Source organism: Hemicordylus capensis, chromosome 3 (genome assembly GCF_027244095.1).
Source record: "Hemicordylus capensis ecotype Gifberg chromosome 3, rHemCap1.1.pri, whole genome shotgun sequence".
NCBI classification, from domain to species: Eukaryota; Metazoa; Chordata; class Lepidosauria; order Squamata; family Cordylidae; genus Hemicordylus; species Hemicordylus capensis.
In genome coordinates, this window is record NC_069659.1 from 234753440 (window position 1) to 234770605 (window position 17166).

At 43.4% G+C, this 17166-nt stretch overlaps 1 protein-coding gene across 1 annotated transcript; it reads right to left on the reverse strand.

Annotated features, from left to right (window-relative positions):
• Positions 1-12442: 12442 nt before the first annotated feature.
• On the reverse strand, positions 12443-16621 carry LOC128350568 (MICOS complex subunit Mic10-like). The gene is made up of 3 exons (XM_053308970.1): positions 16480-16621; positions 14968-14984; positions 12443-12855 (listed from the first exon to the last, which is right to left on the reverse strand). The coding sequence occupies exons 1-3, from the start codon at positions 16619-16621 to the stop codon at positions 12619-12621; spliced, it is 396 nt and encodes a 131-aa protein (XP_053164945.1). The 3' UTR covers positions 12443-12618.
• Positions 16622-17166: the final 545 nt, after the last annotated feature.

Genomic DNA, 17166 nt, shown 5'->3' on the forward strand with positions numbered 1-17166 from the left:
TGTTTGGGGCTACCAAGGCGATTGGCGGCAGGCAGGCAAGCAAGGGACGGGCCCGGGCCTGTCAGCGGCCTGAGGGGAATGAGCGGCCATGGCGGTGGTGACAGCAAGGAATGCCTCAGTCAACCACTGCTGCTACTACTCCTGTGTGGAGGAGCAGGACTGGGGCTTGGGTAGGCTGGGGAGGTCTCTGGGGAGAGGGGGCTGCACCTTGGCCAATAGGTGCCAGCAACACTGCAGCCGCAACCAAGAGGGGTGAAGGAGATGGAGTAAAGGGATGGAAGAGTGACCAAGAGAGCTGAGGGGGATGGAAGCAACATGATGGAAGAGGAAGAGCAGGAACATGGCTCAGGTGAGGGTGGAGAGATCTCTGAGGTGAGGGGGGCTGTGGCAGGGGGTGAGGAGACAGGGGCGTAACAATTAGATTGCAGAAGTGAAGAAGGGAAATTCTTCAAGACTGCAGACAGTCTTGAAGGAAACTGATTATCTAGATCAATTTCAGACTGGTTTTTGTGCAAGCTATGGGATTAGCCTCATGGATGATCTCCAATTGGGAATTGACAGAGGGAGTGTGACTCTGTTGATCCTTTTGGACATCTCGGCGGCTTTCAGTACTATCAACCATAGTATCCTTCTGGAGCGTCTGAGGGGGTTGGGAGTGGGAGGCACTACTTTACAGTGGTTCTGCTCCTACCTCTCGGACAGGTTCCAGATGGTGAAGACTGTTGTTATTCAAATCTGAACTTGTGTATGGTGTCCCTCAGGGCTCCATATTGTCTCCAATGTGGTTTAACATCTACATGAAGCCACTAGGAGAGATCATCAGGGTGCTATCAGTATGCTCCATGTCAACATCAATGGGAGAAGGCATAACCTCCCTGAATGCCTGCCTGGAGGCGGTGATGGGCTGGATGAGGTATAATAAATCCAGATGAGAGGGAGGTACTTTCTGTGCAGGGTCGGAACTCGGGAGATGTGTTTGATCCACCTGTTCTGGATGGAGTCACACTTCCTCAAAAGAAACAGGTACACAGTTTGGGGATGCTTTTGGATACAAACATCTCCCTGGTATCCCAGGTTGAGGTGGTGGACAGAGGTGCTTCTATCAGCTTCGGCTGATATGCCAGCTGGGTCCATTTCATGAAATAAATGACCTCAAAACAATGGTACATATGCTGGTAACCTCCAGACTGGACTACTGCAATGTGCTCTATGTGAGGCTGCCTTTGTATGTAGCCTGGAGACTAGAGTGGGTCCTGAATGCAGCAGCCAGGTTAGTTTCAGGGTCACCTTGGATACAACATATTGTTCCCTTATTGAAAGAGCTACACTGGCTGCCGATAGATTTCCGGGCAAAATACTAGGTGCGGGTTATAACCTATAAAGCCCTAAACAGCATAGGCCCTGGGTATTTAACAGAACACCTTCTTGGCCTGAACCCCATCACCCATTGAGATCATTAGGAGGGGTGTCTGCAGTTGCCACTGGCTCATCTGGTGGCTACTCAGGGACGGGCCTTCTCCATTGCTGCCCTAAGGCATTGGAACGCACTCCCTGCTGAAATAAGAGCCTCCTCATCTCTGACAACTTTTTAAAAGTCCTTAAAGATGCATCTGTTCATCCAGATTTTTAATTAAATACTGTTTTAATAGTTTTTAACAGTGTTTTAAAATTTTAAATTGTTGTAACATTTTAACCTTATTCTGTTGCAATTTGTATTGTTTTACTGTGAACTGCCCAGAGATGTAAGTTTTGGGTGGTATACAAATATGTTAAATACATAAATAAAACATTAACGGGTTATGCACTGAATGGCAAAAACTACAGAATACTTGATCCTATCACAGAGACTGTGCAGTGTAGCATATTTTGATGAGAGGCAAAAGTGATGTTTGACTGTGACCTGGATTTTCCAATAAGTGAAGAGGCTAAACTACCACAGCAGCAAAATAAAGGAGTAATCATATACTTTGATATAATAGAGAGCTCCAATCGAGAACGGGAGATTGAGGTGGAACCAGAGAGATCAAATCAAGAAGTCTGAATGTTTGAATGTGTCTAAGTACTGGATTGGGGGGTGGAGTCACGGTCTGTTTGTCTGCTCCCCACTTGTTGCCTTGAATTCAAACTGAGAGGTTCTCCCTTTCTCTGCGTAAGAGCCTGATAGGCTGCCTTCGGACGGTTCTGCTCCCCCTTCCCCCTGCTCTTCCATCCAAATCCAGATATTCAGGAGACCTCCATCTCTCCTGTCTCACTGACTAGGGGTGTGCATAAAACCGGCTGTCCCAGTTCAGTTTGGGTTGGAACTGGACATGAACTGGACCAGGCCAGTTCAGTTCCGTACCCCCTTGAACCCCCCACCCCCCACCAGTTCTGTTCTGTTCAGGGGGGTTGCAATCTTTTTTATTTTATTTTTTAAACTTACCCCCTCCGAGGGGCTTCTCCAAGACCATGGGGGGAGTCTCCGGAATTCTCCCTTCCACCTGCCGGCCTCTGTTATGGTCAAATTTGTCTGGTCTGTCTGGGCAGTCTATGGCCTGTTCCGGGCCTGCCCTGTGTGGCAGCAGCCATTTTGGAGGCCACCATTCATGCCCAACGGGCCTCTGTGTGGCCTGGGTCATGGATTGATCTTCCACAATCAAGCAGTTTTAAAAATCATACTAAAATAAAGAAACCATAACAAAGTGTGTTTTTAAATAAACAGATGCTTCAAGGCAGCTGGTGTTGCAGCCTCTCACACAATGCTGATTAATACAAACATTGCAACTTGACAAATCCCCACCGGCTGCATTCTTCTTGTCTGGCAGAAAATCCAGAATCGGTGTTCCACAGGATTTAATCATCTGCTTCCCTTAAATAATAAACTAGAAGTGGGGCAGAGAAAATAGATCTATTTATGCTATTTACTGTCAAAAATATTTATGTGGCTAACAAATAATCTCATGAGATCTTCAGCACTGGTCTCATGTGGGACTAACAGACATTGACAGATTGATTTATCTCTTAAAATTCAATAGAAATAAGAAGTGCCAATTGCTAACTGAAATAGTAACCTTCAGAAATAGTATGGACAAAAATTCAGCTACACAGAGCCACAACACAGGAGGATATTATGATTTTATTTATTATTTAACGCATTTGTATACTCCCCAATACAAGAGTCCCAAGGCAGTTAACAAACAAGTAAAAGCCACCAACTATTTAAACAAAAATCAAGGCTTACAGAATTCATCTACAACCATTTAAAACAAAGAGACAGTAAGCATTCAGCTAAAAGCCTGACTGAAAAGGTGTGTCTTCAGTTGTTGTGTAAAAGCCATCAGGGATGGGGCAGCTCTAATTTCAACAGGAAGTGTGTCCCACAGCCCTGGGGCAGCTATAGAGAAGGCTCACCTCTGAGTCACAGCCAGATGAACTGGCGGCAACCTCCAATCATCATCATCATCATCTTTATTTGCTAGCCACCTCATAACAAATTGTTATCTGGGCGGCTCACAACAGAGGATTAAAACATACAATAAAAACACAAAACATATTAAATCATAACAGACAAAAAATACAAAATATAACACAAAACAGCTTAAAAACTCATTTTAAAATTAGTTTTAAAATTGTGTTAGAACAAATATGAAAACCTGAATTTAAAAGGCTTCTTATCTATATTATTAATTATTATTATTATTATTATTATTATTATTATTATGGTTCTTATCTAAAAGAACAAAGGGATGAAGCCAGGAGAACCTCACTGGGGAGGCTAGGCTATTCCATAAATGGGGTGCAACCACCAAAAAGAACCTCTCCGTGGTAGCCACCTGCCTCAACTCATTTGGCAAGGGCACCCAGAGCAGGGCCTTTGAAGAAGATCTAAAGGTACAGGTAGGGACATATGAGGCAGGGCGCTCTCTCAAGTAACCCGGTCCCAAGCCATTTAGGGCTTCAAAGGTTAAAACCAGCCCCACATACAATGCATTGCAGTAATCTAAGCAAGAGTTTAACAGAGCATGAGTAACTGTGGCCAAGCTATCTCTTTGACAGTCTTAATAGGTGATGGGGTTCAAAATGAAGATGGCCTTCTCTTAAATACCCTGCAGTAGATTTTCTCTAACCTCCTGCACTAGCATACTCCACTCTGGCTCAACGGTTCAAGATCTATTAAAACCTTGGTAGGCCACCGGTGGTGCCTGAGAGAAGAGACCTTCACAGCTTTCTTTTCCCTAAAGTACTGGCCAGATAGAGAAGAGCAAAAGTCAAGTAGGGATGTGTACAAACCGAGGCTCATGCACAGGTTCAGAGCCACCAGGCAGGGGGGAGCAGCAAGTGGGATCTGTTGCAGCAGTGCTCCTCCCAAGAACCTGTGCAAGGCACCAGCATGCACATGGCGTCCGTGCATGTGTAGTCAACACCATGCTGTCCACACAACATTCACACACACACACCCCTTGGCTTTTCTAGTCACCTGCTTTCTCCAAGTCTCAGGGGATATTGGACAGAGAAGTTCACCACCAAATTCATACACCAATTCAACAATTTAGAGAGCAGCTTTTATTTCATGTCTGTGCTAGATATCAACCCTCCCTTTCCAGCTCTGCCTGACATTGCCTGCTTCCCTGGTAGCCTCTTCTATAACCAAAATACTCCTCAGAGCATAACCTGAACAAAAATTGTACTCTTCATTTTTCCATCATAGATGTAGAGGAGTAAAACTTTGAGATATACAAACTTCCATTAATAATTGCACACCAGCCATTTCTCTTTATCTAGCTCTGAATATCATCTACTAGATCAATTTTTGTTTTGTTAGTTTCATTAAAGATCCTGCAAAATGTGTATGTTTTTGGCAAATATAGGCTTTACCAGAGCTCAGGTGTTAAATCATATCAGATCTCTTTGCAAAAAAACTGGCTCATTTTCAAATTAAGATTATTTTTAAAAATTAAGCTTGGCAGGAGGTCAGAAAAGCCAATTCAGATTAGAAATGATTATGTTTGGCAAGAGATCAGTTGCAAGTCAACTGAGATTAGAAATGACAAACAAAGCATAACCAAAAAAATCTGTTCACTTCTAAAATATGGCAGTATGACCTTGTTATCAGAGTGGATTAGGGGATGGCAAATATGCCAGGGAGAAAGACTTTTGAGGTCAGGTTACGAAAGCAGAATTGTATTTCTTAATATCAGGCTAATCACTGGTGCTCACTAGGGATGTGCATGGAACTGGACTGGGGTGGCTTGAAGGGGTGGGGGTGCACTTATCCCTTCCCCCACTTTCCCCCCACTGGTGCTGGAGTTCTGTAAAATCCCTCGGGACAGCAGCATACCTCCCTACTAGAGATGTGCAAACCAGTTCGAACTCTAACCAGTTCGAATTCAAACCGGGGTGGTTCAATGGTTCTAATTTGAACCAAACCAGCCATCAGGTTCGAGCTGCAGGTTTGAATTTGAACCAAACTGGGGGTGGTTCAATTCAAACTGGTTTGAACTGGTTTGAACCTCCAAAAGTGGGTGGGGTGGTAGCCGGCACCCATGGGTACCTGCCACCCAAACCCCAAAGCAATCGGACACTCGTACGATTTTTTATGAATTTTTGAAATTTATTTTTATTTTTCTCTCCTAGGATATAATGGGACTCCAACCAACCCATTATTCCCTATAACACTCAGAACACCTCAGAAACAACAAAACCCAGTACCCCAAGGGTTAGCAACCCATAGGGTTGGTTAGCACCCTCCGTGCACTACACCACCACTCACTCTGGGCCACCCCAGCACCCCACAAGTGGCTTTTTCTCCATAGGGAAGAATGAAGGTTTCAGCAGCCCCATAACTGCACTTGGGGGGTGCTTGGATGGCCCAGAGCGAGGGTACCAACCACCCCCATGGGTTGCTAACCAATGGGGTACTGGATTTTGATGTTTCTGAGTGTAGATTCTTTGGTAGCATATAAGATTTTTAATGACAAACCATGAATCCACTCTCATTTGCTAACCTTAAAGACACATAAACTTCAAAAATCATTTAAAAATCAGCCCTTTGCCCAATTCCTTTCAAATAATTCTAGTAGCTTCCTGGCCCCCCTTGGGCACTACCACCCACCACACTCTGCTCTAGGCCAGCCCTTTGCCCCCAACATGATACTATACATTTGCTGACACCTCCATGCGTCTTTATGGAGAAAAACCTTAAAGATGCGTAAACTTCAAAAATCACTTAAAAATCAGCCTTTTGCCCAATTCTTTTCAAATAATTCTGATAGCTTCCTTGCCCACCTTGTGAACTACCACCCACCACACTCCAATCTAGGACATCCCTTCCCCCACCCCCGACGTGAAGCTATACATTTGCTGCAATCCTCATTATTCCCTATGAGGAATTCAAAAATACTTTTAAAATTCACCAATAATCGGACGAGTGTCCGATTGCCTTGCGGTTTTTTGGGTGGTAGGCACCCCTGGGTGCCAGTTTTGTGCCCCTAGGTACTCCAAAATAGGGGATAATGCGCTGGTTCAGGTCCCATTATACCCTCAGAGAAAAATAATTAAAAATATTTCAAATATTCATTAAAAATCATAGGAGTGTCCGATTGCTCCGGGGTTTGGGTGATTGTTGACACCCATGGGTGCTCCACAATAGGGAATAATGGGCTGGTTTGTGTCCCATTATACCCTATGAGAAAAAATAAAAATAAATTTCAAAAATTCATAAAAATCGTACGAGTGTCTGATTGCTTTGGGGTTTGGGTGGCAGGTACCCATGGGTGCCGGCTACCACCCCACCCACTTTTGAAGGTTCAAACTGGTTCAAACCAGTTTGAATTGAACCACCCCCAGTTCAAACCTTTGGGGTTTGGGTGAATTGAATTGAATTGAATTGAACCACCCCCAGTTCAAACCTTTGGGGTTTGGGTGGCAGGTACCCATGGGTGCCAGCTACCACCCCACCCACTTTTGGAGTTCGGTACGAATTCGAACCAAATCGGGGGGTTCGAGCAAAACCAGAAGTGGCCGAAAGTATCACACGCACACTCGCACATGTCAGACAGGCTCATATGCAATTGCAACATACATGCATGTGCCCAGCATGCGCATGCACACCAGTACTTTCGGCCACTTCCAGGTGAAGAGGGGAAGAGGCAGCAGGGAGATACGCTGCCTCCCAAGGGATTTTACAGAACTCTAGTGCTGGCAGGGGGAAAGTGGGAGGAGTGGTAAGTGCACCCTCTCCCACCCTTAAAGTCCTACTCCCCACCCCACCGAATGTTCTAACCGGCCAGTGTTTGAACCGGTTCAGAGGCCTGTAAAAGGGCCTCTCGTGCACATCCCTAGTACCTACTATGACATACCTTCTGCTCCAAACATTATGTTTCAGTATTCCCTTCCTCATGCGAAGCAAGCAGACCATATTCCATCCATACACCACTACGCATGCATGATGGGACAGCAGTGGCAGGGCTGCTTTTCCAAAGAAAGCTCCTCCCACCCATTCAAAACAAAAAGAAAAGAAAACTCCTCCCACTCATGCCACTGCACTCCCAGAGAGATAGTCCCAGGAATTGTTTCACCTTTCTGGTCCCTTTGACAGACTATGGAAATTGACAATAAGGCTACCACTGTGAAATCTATAAGAAAGCCCAGCTTTCTAATTCTTGTCATTCTGTGTGTATTCAGTGTCTGAGAATTAAAGGACTGTTTTAGGCGTATCTGTTTGAGCATGCCCAGTGGGATCTTGAGATTTCTGTTTTCTTGGGACAGCAGATCCCTGTGCTACATGAATACTACTAGCTCCCAAATGGATCTGTCATGTGTGAGCTGCTTTCTCTGACACTCAGGTCCCCATCCTTGGATCCCCAGCCCAGATATTATGGGACTACAACTCCTATCATCCTCAGCCACAATCCCTTGAGTTGGGGAACTAAGGTTATGAACTCCTGCTCTAATACCCCTGTTAACCCCTGCTAACTTGGCAAAGGGGCATCATTTAACGTGGTGATTTTCTTTTATTTAGCAGCGGGAGAGTAACTGGCTCTATCCATCCCCAGCACAGTGCCTCCAGTGACTGTTGCTGGTCTCTTTCTTATGTTCCTTTTTAGATTGTGAGCCCTCTGGGGACAGGGATCCATCTTATATATTTATTATTTATCTGTGTAAACTGTCCTGAGCCATTTTTGGAAGGGCGATATAGAAATCAAATAAATTAATAAATTAAATAATACAAGCCCAAAGCCCCCTTAGATGTCTGGAGCTATTCCGGTTGTGCAGTCTTTGGATCATGGCCATCATAGTCCATGGGGTCCTTTTTTTTTCTTTGGGAAGACTTATTATTTTGTACAAAGATGAAATGAAATGTGAAAAAGAGGGAAGGTGCCATTCCATTAGATGTCTGATTTCTTACTCCGAAGGCACTTTTGCTCTGGCACCTTTTGCCTGCAGGCGATGATAAAGCTACTGATTAAATTTTAAAGAAACTGTCTTTGAACAAGTCAAGAGCTGGAACTGTAGGAGAATACATTATTTAATGCAGGGACCATGTGATTTCCAACACAGCAATCATCCAGGGAGTCCAGAGCTGTACAGTCTACCACACAGCAACATTACTACTGAACCCAAGAAGAGCCCAACACTGTGATATATGCTGAAGCAACTCGTGTATTGCATCCTCTGGTTGTAATTTTAATAGGGCCCAGTTTTACAACTAATATTCAGAAAATGATAACCTCTTTTAATGACAAAGCAAGAAATCTGGCAGGAAAATGGATCACCTGTGTTTATCTTACCTCATCCATCAGAGGCCTAAATATATTTTCCACATTAGAATATGCATCGCATGGTGCCTATAAAAAGATTCAGCTGTAAATGGCCAAACATCATCTCAACAGCCTGAGGAAGAGGTTCTTATGCAGGAAAATGGCTGACAATGGATTTTACACCTGTTGGCAAAGCTCTTATTAGAAAGGTTGACTTGACTTCTCATATCTTCCATCAGGTTTCTACCAGAGCTTTGTAGTCTGTATTGGATATTTGAGAAAAGCAGCACACATCAGATATATTGCTTACAACTCACTGGAAAAGCAAAGGAAAGTGCAAAGGATTTTGGTGAAAAAACAAGCACAACATTTGACAATCATGTCTAATTTCTAGTCCATTTGATCCTAGGACAGTTCAAGCTCCTGGGGAGTTAACACAGGCCCAACCACTCACTCAACTTTCTGCTCCAAAAGTTGAACTATTTCCCCAGTTCTCTAACATGGCCTCATCCTCCAGCTTTCTGGAGTTAGCACTGTAAAAAACAGTACCCAACATCCTGCATATATTGTAAACCAGAATAAAGAAGAGTCTGGTGGTGTGATTTATGTATGTTGGGCCAGGTTAACATCTGGATAAGGTAAACATTAGTCAAAGGTAAAAGCCTGTAAGGTGTGGCTTTAAGTTTCTCCATCCAAGACAGAAGCGAGGGAGCACAGTACCTAACAATCCACTTGACAACCACTCCTGGGGAGCATACATTTATTAATAAAGCCTGCACAGCTTATGAGCTTATGACCATAGCTCCCTAGATACTTATGGCAGCCCACTAGAGAGTAAGTAAGCTCCCCGTCTTAACCTTTTGCTCTCTGTCAGAGACAGGAGGTTCCTTAAATTCTGGTGAGTTCCCAGGCATTGCTAGTTGGGAGTATTCAACTCAGTGCATCACAAATTGTGCAGGCCCATTATAAAACATGTTGTGCAATAAAATGCTATAAAAACTATGAGGACAAGGATACAAAAAATTAATGAAAGCTTCAGTGATTTCCCTGCCATTTCCCCCAACAGTTCCAACTTTGTTTTTTTATATTTAATAAATGTGTATACTGCCCACTATCGAAATCTCTAGGTGGTTTACAAAACAAACCAAGAAATTTTAACAATTAAAACATATTAAAAGATAAAATTAAAATACCCATAAAGACTAAAAAGCTTGGCTGAAGAGATGTGTCTTTAGTTGTTTCCTAAAAGCCAACAGGAATGGAGCAGCTCTAATCTCAGCATGAAGTGCATTCCACAGTCGTGGGGCAACTACAGAGAAGGCACAACTTTGAGTTGCCACCAGACAAGCTGGCAGCACCCTCAGATGAACCTCCCCTGACAATCTTAATAGGCAGCCGGGTTCATAATGAAGAAAGCGTTCTCTTAAGTACTGTGGGACTATGCTGCTGAGGGTTTAAATCTTTATTCAAAAGCCAGGGAGATATTTTACAAAGTAAATAAGTGTCATCTTGATTATTTTCAAACTTTAAAAATTGGCAACAGAGTAACAGGTTTCTGTTATCATTTCTTCAGAGCTATTCCTCAGTGCAACCATGCCAATCCCACCCACCCACCCCCACCCGGCAGATTTGGGGGGAAATGTTGTTTCATTTCTGGAAACTGGATTGGACTGAAATATGGAATGAAAAGTAAAGTAGGCTTGTTAAAATGCTATTGGCATCTCGTTTTACATTTGGATAGACTTCAAGACATATTATAGTTTGTGTTGGCCTCATCTTCTTTTTAATTTGAAGTTACATTAAGGTGAAAAATAATGTTATGTTACCATTTTTATTGGTAATCTGCAGCATATAAAACATTTTGAAATGATTACATTTGTAAAGTTATGGTCAGAAAGGAGTAAGAGTGTCCTTTGGAGATATCTAATAGCTGTTGAGAAGCAGGAGTTGTAGAGCGCAGTGTAGAAAGCATAGATGAATAAGCTAAATAGGCACTGTTATTGGCAATGGGTCATTGAGGGGAGCTGGTTCAAATAAACCTGGAAAAGGTGCAGAAGAGGGCAACCAAGATGATCAGGGGCCTAGAGCACCTTCCTTATGAGGCAAGGCTACAACACCTGGGGCTTTTTAATTTAGAAAAAAGATGACTGTGGGGAAACATGATAGAGGTCTATAAAATCATGCATGGTGTGGAGAAAGTGTATAGAGAGAAATTCTTCTCCCTCTCACATAACAGTAGAACCAGGAGTCATGAAATTAATTGCCAGGAAATTTAGGACCAAGAAACATAAGTACTTTTTCACACAATGCATAATCCACTTGTGGAATTCTCTGCCACAAGATGTGGTGACAGCCAATAACTTGGATGGCTTTAAGAGGGGTTTGGATAACTTCATGGAGGAGATGTCTATCAACGGCTACTAGTCGGAGGGCTATAGGCCACCTCCAGCCTCAAAGGCAGGATGCCTCTGAGTACCAGTTGCAGGGGAGTAACAGCAGGAGAGAGGGCATGCCCTCAACTCCTGCCTGTAGGCTTCCAGCGGCATCTGGTTGGCCACTGTGTGAAACAGGATGCTGGACTAGATGGGCCTTGGGCCTGATCCAGCAGGGCTGTTCTTATGTTCTTATGTTCTAAACTGTGATTTACGATGTTAGGTAAGCAGGACTGAGAAAAACCTGAGATCCAGAATGTGCTGTTGTTGGTTAATCCATTCATTGATCCAGGCCAGCTTTTGAATGGTACTTCAGTTAACTTTTTTTCCAGTCCTAGAGTTGAGGCGGGGCTAACAAACATCCAGCAGCAAGAGCACTGAAGGCAGATTGCACTTGCCTCTCTATAAAAATATCTTTCTCATTAAACAGTTAATATTCCTGATTCAACTCCACTGTCTTGTCCTTGCATACAGGTGTGGAGCAAGCCAAGCAGCGGCCTGGGTGGGAGCTCTCCTCTCCTCTATTCTCTCAGAGAGGGAGAGAAAGGGACAATAGATGCTTTCAGGCAGCAAACGCTGCCTAAAATGAAAGGGAAGGGCTCGCTCGGGCGCTTTGGAGCTCGAGGCCATGCCCCCTTTGCACGTGATGTCACACACAAAAGGGGCATGGCCTCAAGCTCCGAAGAGCCCGAGCGAGCCCCTCCCTTTTATTTCAGGCAGCACTTGCTGCCTGATAGCATCTATTGTCCCTTTCTCTCCATCTCTGAGGGAGAGAAAGGGGAATAGACACTTTCAGGCAGCAAACACCACCTGAAAAATATCGACAAGTACTCGGGACTCCCAATAGCCTGGGCGGGGGCAGGGGGGCTTCATTCGGGGCTCTTCCGTAGCCCAAACCACGCCCCCGGGGGCTTCTCGGCGGCTCCTACCATTGGCGGCCTGGGTTCTTTGAACCCTTTCTAATAATAATAATAATAATAATAATAATAATAATAATAATAATAATAATAAATCGATTTCTATACCGCCCTTCCAAAAATGGCTCAGGGCGGTTTACAAAGAGAAATAATAAATAAGATGGCTCCCTGTCCCCAAAGGGCTCACATTCTAAAAGAAACATAAGACACACACCAGCAACAGTCACTGGAAGTACTGTGCTGGGTGTGGATTGGGCCAGTTACTCTCCCCCTGCTAAATAAAGAGAATCACCATGGTAAAAGGTGCCTCTTTGCCCAGTTAGCAGGGATTTACCGAGAACAGCAGCTTCCTCGCCATTTCCAACAGAAGATACAAAGCAAGATTTGGTGTCAGGCAATCATAGCTCGCCACTGAAAAGGGGCGCGCGCTTCCAAAGACCGTCGTCTCAGGACTGGGACGCTCCAACCTTCCTGAAGGGTAACCCAGGCATCTCCGTTCCTCTGTCACAGAGGGGTCTTTTGAGGCACATGTCACTGCTCCTTGACAAACTTCCCGTGGAGAAGGTACAGGGACTGGAAGTCGTGCTGGCAGTTGGAGTAAGCCATCCCGAGCCCCATGCCGGATCCGAAAGCAATGGGCCACGTCTTCCTTTTGAAGAAAATGACCGAGAAGACGATGCCCAGCCCAAAACCCGCACCCAGCTTGACGGCGGAGTCAGCCAAACACCGGTCCCACTTCCTTCCCACCTCGCCCTCCGACAATAGTAGCTACGCCCCTGCTTGCATACCACAACTCTTTCCTCTGGATTCCACACAGAAGACCTGAGAAAAACCTGAGATCCAGAAGAGATGAGGTAGATAATACTGACCTAGCTGGGCCAAAGGCAACTTCCTTTTGAGGCAAGGCTACAACACCTGGGGCTTTTTACTTTAGAAAAAAGACTACTGAGGGGAGACATGATAGAAGTCTATAAAATCGTGCATGGTGTAGAGAAAGTCGATAGAGAGGAAATTTTCTCCCTATTGCATAACACTAGAACCAGGTCAGGAAGCTGGAGAAACAATCAGAAGCAGCAATAATAGAAAGCAATTCAGGAATGTAGGCCCAGTAATGAATACGAATACAAAGATGGCAAATATTTATATATTGCCTTTCAACAAAAGTTCCTAGACCAGTTTACATAGATATAAATAAATAAATAAAATTGTCCCCTGTCCCCAAAAGGCTCACAATCTAAAAAAGAAACATAAGATAGACCCCAGCAACAGTCACTGGAGGGATGCTGTGCTGGGGATGGATAGAGCCAACTGCTCTCACCTTTCTAAATAAAGAGAATCACTATTTTGAAAGGGTGCCTCTTTGCTCAGGGTTGGAGCCAGTTAAATGTGTCAGCCAGCAAAGCTTGTGAATGTTCCTGCAATGTTCCTCACTACTTTAATTGCAAGTAAACTCTGACTTCCTTAAATACATATTATTTTACTTTTTATTACTATATGATTGTGCTTTGGAGGTTAATTGTACACTCAACCTACTCATGTTATTACTGGCTACATATTACCAAGGAATGAACCATTCCTAAACAAGAGGGTTTTGTTAAATAAAGAGTTCTGGATTCTAAATATTGAGGACCTGTTTACTTATCTTATAAGAAGTGTTTTGACAGCTTGAAGTGTCAAGTGGTGGCAGCTGGTGAAAGGGAAACAAATTGTGCCCTAATATGCAGCTTGGGGGTGCCTGGACCTCTGTCATCTTTTTTCTAAAGTAAAAAGCCCCAGGTGTTATAGCCTTGCCTTATAAGGAGGTGCTCTAGGCCCCAAATCATCTTGGTTGCTCTCATCTGCATCTTTTCCAGTTCTACAATGTCTTTCTTAAGATATGGTGACCAGAACTGAACGCAGTATTCCAAATGTGGCTGCACCATAGCTTTGTATAAGGGCATTATAATATTAGCAGGGTTTTTCCCCAGTCCCCTTCCTAATGATTACAAGCATGTAATTGGAATTTTTCTTGGCTGCCACACATTGAGTGGATGCCCACTGTAGAATGGCTCAAATCCTACTACCAACTTTTTTCTTATCCATCCCAGGAGAACCTGCTCTTAGTTAAATCTGGATAAACTCTTAGTTAAATCTACATAAGATTACATAAAGTTTGTGAGGGAAACAGCTAACTTACGATCAATATGTCACAGCATTGCATGCTTTAAGTGTAACCTGTGAGTTTGACTTTACAGATGAAATGATCAGGGATCAGATTGTTATGAAAACAAACTGCATGGAAAATGGCTATTGAAGCAGAAACCTACCTTGGATAAACTTACAGAGATGGCTAGGAGAGTGGAAAATGCTCTTCACTGTGCCCAATTGCTCTCTTTTACCCCAAAACCAACCTCCTTACAAGAAAAAGTGATCAAAATTGCCCACGAAGGTCACCTAGGCATGAGCTTGACTAAAAGGCAAATCAGAGAAAGTTTTTGGTGACCAGGTATGGACAAACACAATGAAAAAGTAATCCATAACTGTATGGCTTGTGTTGTATCTGACACATCACAGAAGACTTTTACCATCCCCTTGACTCCAGTAGAGTTTTCCAATGGTCCCTGGGAAAAACTTGTTCTGGATATAATGGGGCCTTTTGATAACCAACCCGCAAAACAAAGATCGTTCTATTGATGGATGGTGGATTACTATTGCAAGTGGCCAGAATTTTCATTTGATGACAACACAACAATACTATAAACAAGATGATCCAATACATGGTGGCAGTTTTTGCGAGGGAAGGTCTTACTAATGATTGACAATTGGACACAGCTTACCTCATTTGAAATGGAGCAATATTTGCATAACCATGAGATAAAACACAAAACTCTTTCTTTTTACCATCCTCAAAGGAATGGCTAAGTGGAAAGAATGAACCAATTCATGAAATAAAGTTTACAACTGACTACTACTCAACAACAATCCTGGAAAGAGGCAATCCATGAAACTCTATTTGCTTATTGAACCACTCCTCATTCTTCTACAGGAAAATCACCTTTTCTTGAGAGGAGAGGATGCAAAACTACCACTGAACTTACCCAATGGTAACAACTGATAGGGCTTTCCGTGCCAACTCACCCTGAGGATGCAGAGATTCATAATCGAGTAAGGGAGAAGTAACAAAAATACAAATTGTATGTGGATCAGAAACAGGGTGCAAAACAGCGGACATTTCAGATGGGGGACTTTGTCTGAGTACATCTGCCTTATAAAGGTGAGAAAGGGATGTTCCTGATATTCTGGACCAAAACAAATAATCTAAATCTGAGGAGATTCTGTCATATTGAAAGAAAGAAATGAAACAGTCTCGAGAGAGGAACTGGAGAGGGCTTTGATTTCGCTTCCGGTTTTGACCTCAGAGATGAAGCTGATGAAAATGACAGACAAGCCCAGGTAAAAGGGAAAACATCGCTAACCGCTCCTGTGCCAGAGATCCCAAGCATTAGGAGAAGTGTGTCTGAAAGACTTCAAGACATTGTCACTAGATTTTAAATTAATTCAATCAATTCCGATTGTTATAAAAGGAAGGGATGTGTTATATTCTATCCAATAACTTTTATGTTTTGTTGTTTAGAAGCCTGTCCCAGTGGGGATCTTGTAGAGAGTGCTGGGGGTGGAGCCAGAAAGAAAAAGGGAGGGGAAGGAGAAGGAGAATATGGAGCTGTTTCGGAATAAACTCTTAGTTAAATCTACATAAGATGACTTTGTATTTGTGAGGGAAGCCTCTATAAAACAACAGGCTGTTTTGAAATTAGTCTTTTATCTTTCAAAGTGGAGCCAGCTGACCAAACTTTGAAAGATATGGCTTATTTCCATCATAGTAATCAGCAATGCTTTGAACAAGCACCTTCCTGGGGTTTTTATCTGCTTAGGAGCATGGAAAGCTGCCTTATACCAAGTCATATCATTGGTCCATCTAGCTCAGTATTGTCTACAATAATGTAGGAGCTTCTCTAAGGTTCTGGCTAGAGTAGAGATACCAGGGACTGAACCTGAGACCTTTTGCATACAACACAGATGCTCCACTATTGAAATACAACCACATCCCCAATCAGTTTCTGCTTATGAAAGGGATGACTGTGCAGTTTAACTATCAGCCTGCAGACAAGCAAATAGACATTGGTGCTTCTGTTACAGTGGCCAATGAGAGGACTTACCAACAGTGTAAAACAGGGCTGAGTCCATTGGCCAAGACAATAGCAAAATTAAAAATGTATACAGGAGAAACCATTCCAATACTAGGATCAATAAATATACCAGTCACATATAAAGGGCAATGGAAAACCCTAAAGGGGATGGCCAAACCTGTTTGGTCAAACATGGCTGACATAACTAGAAATGTGTCCTCATTACCTGAATGTGAATATACACAGTCTATCTGAGGGTAATTGAAGTCACCCTTTATTGCAGCTCTGGCTCTCTTTGATGTCTCTCTGATTTCCTTATTCAACTCAAGGTCACCCTCAGCAGTTTGATCACGAGGGCGATAGCACATCACTACTAATACATTTCCTTTCAGGCCTAGTATTATCACCCACAACATTTATATGGAAGACTGGCCATTCTATGTTTTCTAGTTTGTTATATTCCCACTGGTTCTCACTGTTACACAGGGTTTCCATTATGCCCACTATATCTATGATTTCATCAGCAACCAAGCACTCCAGCTCAAGAGGGGTTAGGTTCACTGAAAGGAATGAAAGCCTGAATTTATATCCAGGATAGCAGTCAGCCAAAATATTTTAAAGCCAGAGCTGTCCTATATCCCCTTTGAGACAAAACTGAAACTGAATTGGAAAGATTGGAATGGAAAGGCTTTATCTTCTCTATACGGTTTTCTGAATGGGCTACACCCACTGAACCTGTGGCTAAGTCAGATGGAACCATCACATCTGTGGAGACTAGTAAAGTGGAGACAAGTAAAGTTGTGCCGTCAAGTCGGTGTCGACTCCTGGTGACCACAAAGCCATATGGTTTTCTTTGGTAGCATACAGGAGGGGTTTACCATTGCCATTTCCCATGCAGTATGAGATGATGCAT

Excerpts from the sequence above, each read along its gene's own strand:
- LOC128350568 (XM_053308970.1), bottom strand. The coding sequence starts at position 16,621 with ATGTGCTATCGCCCTCGTGATCAAACTGCTGAGGGTGACCTTGAGTTG.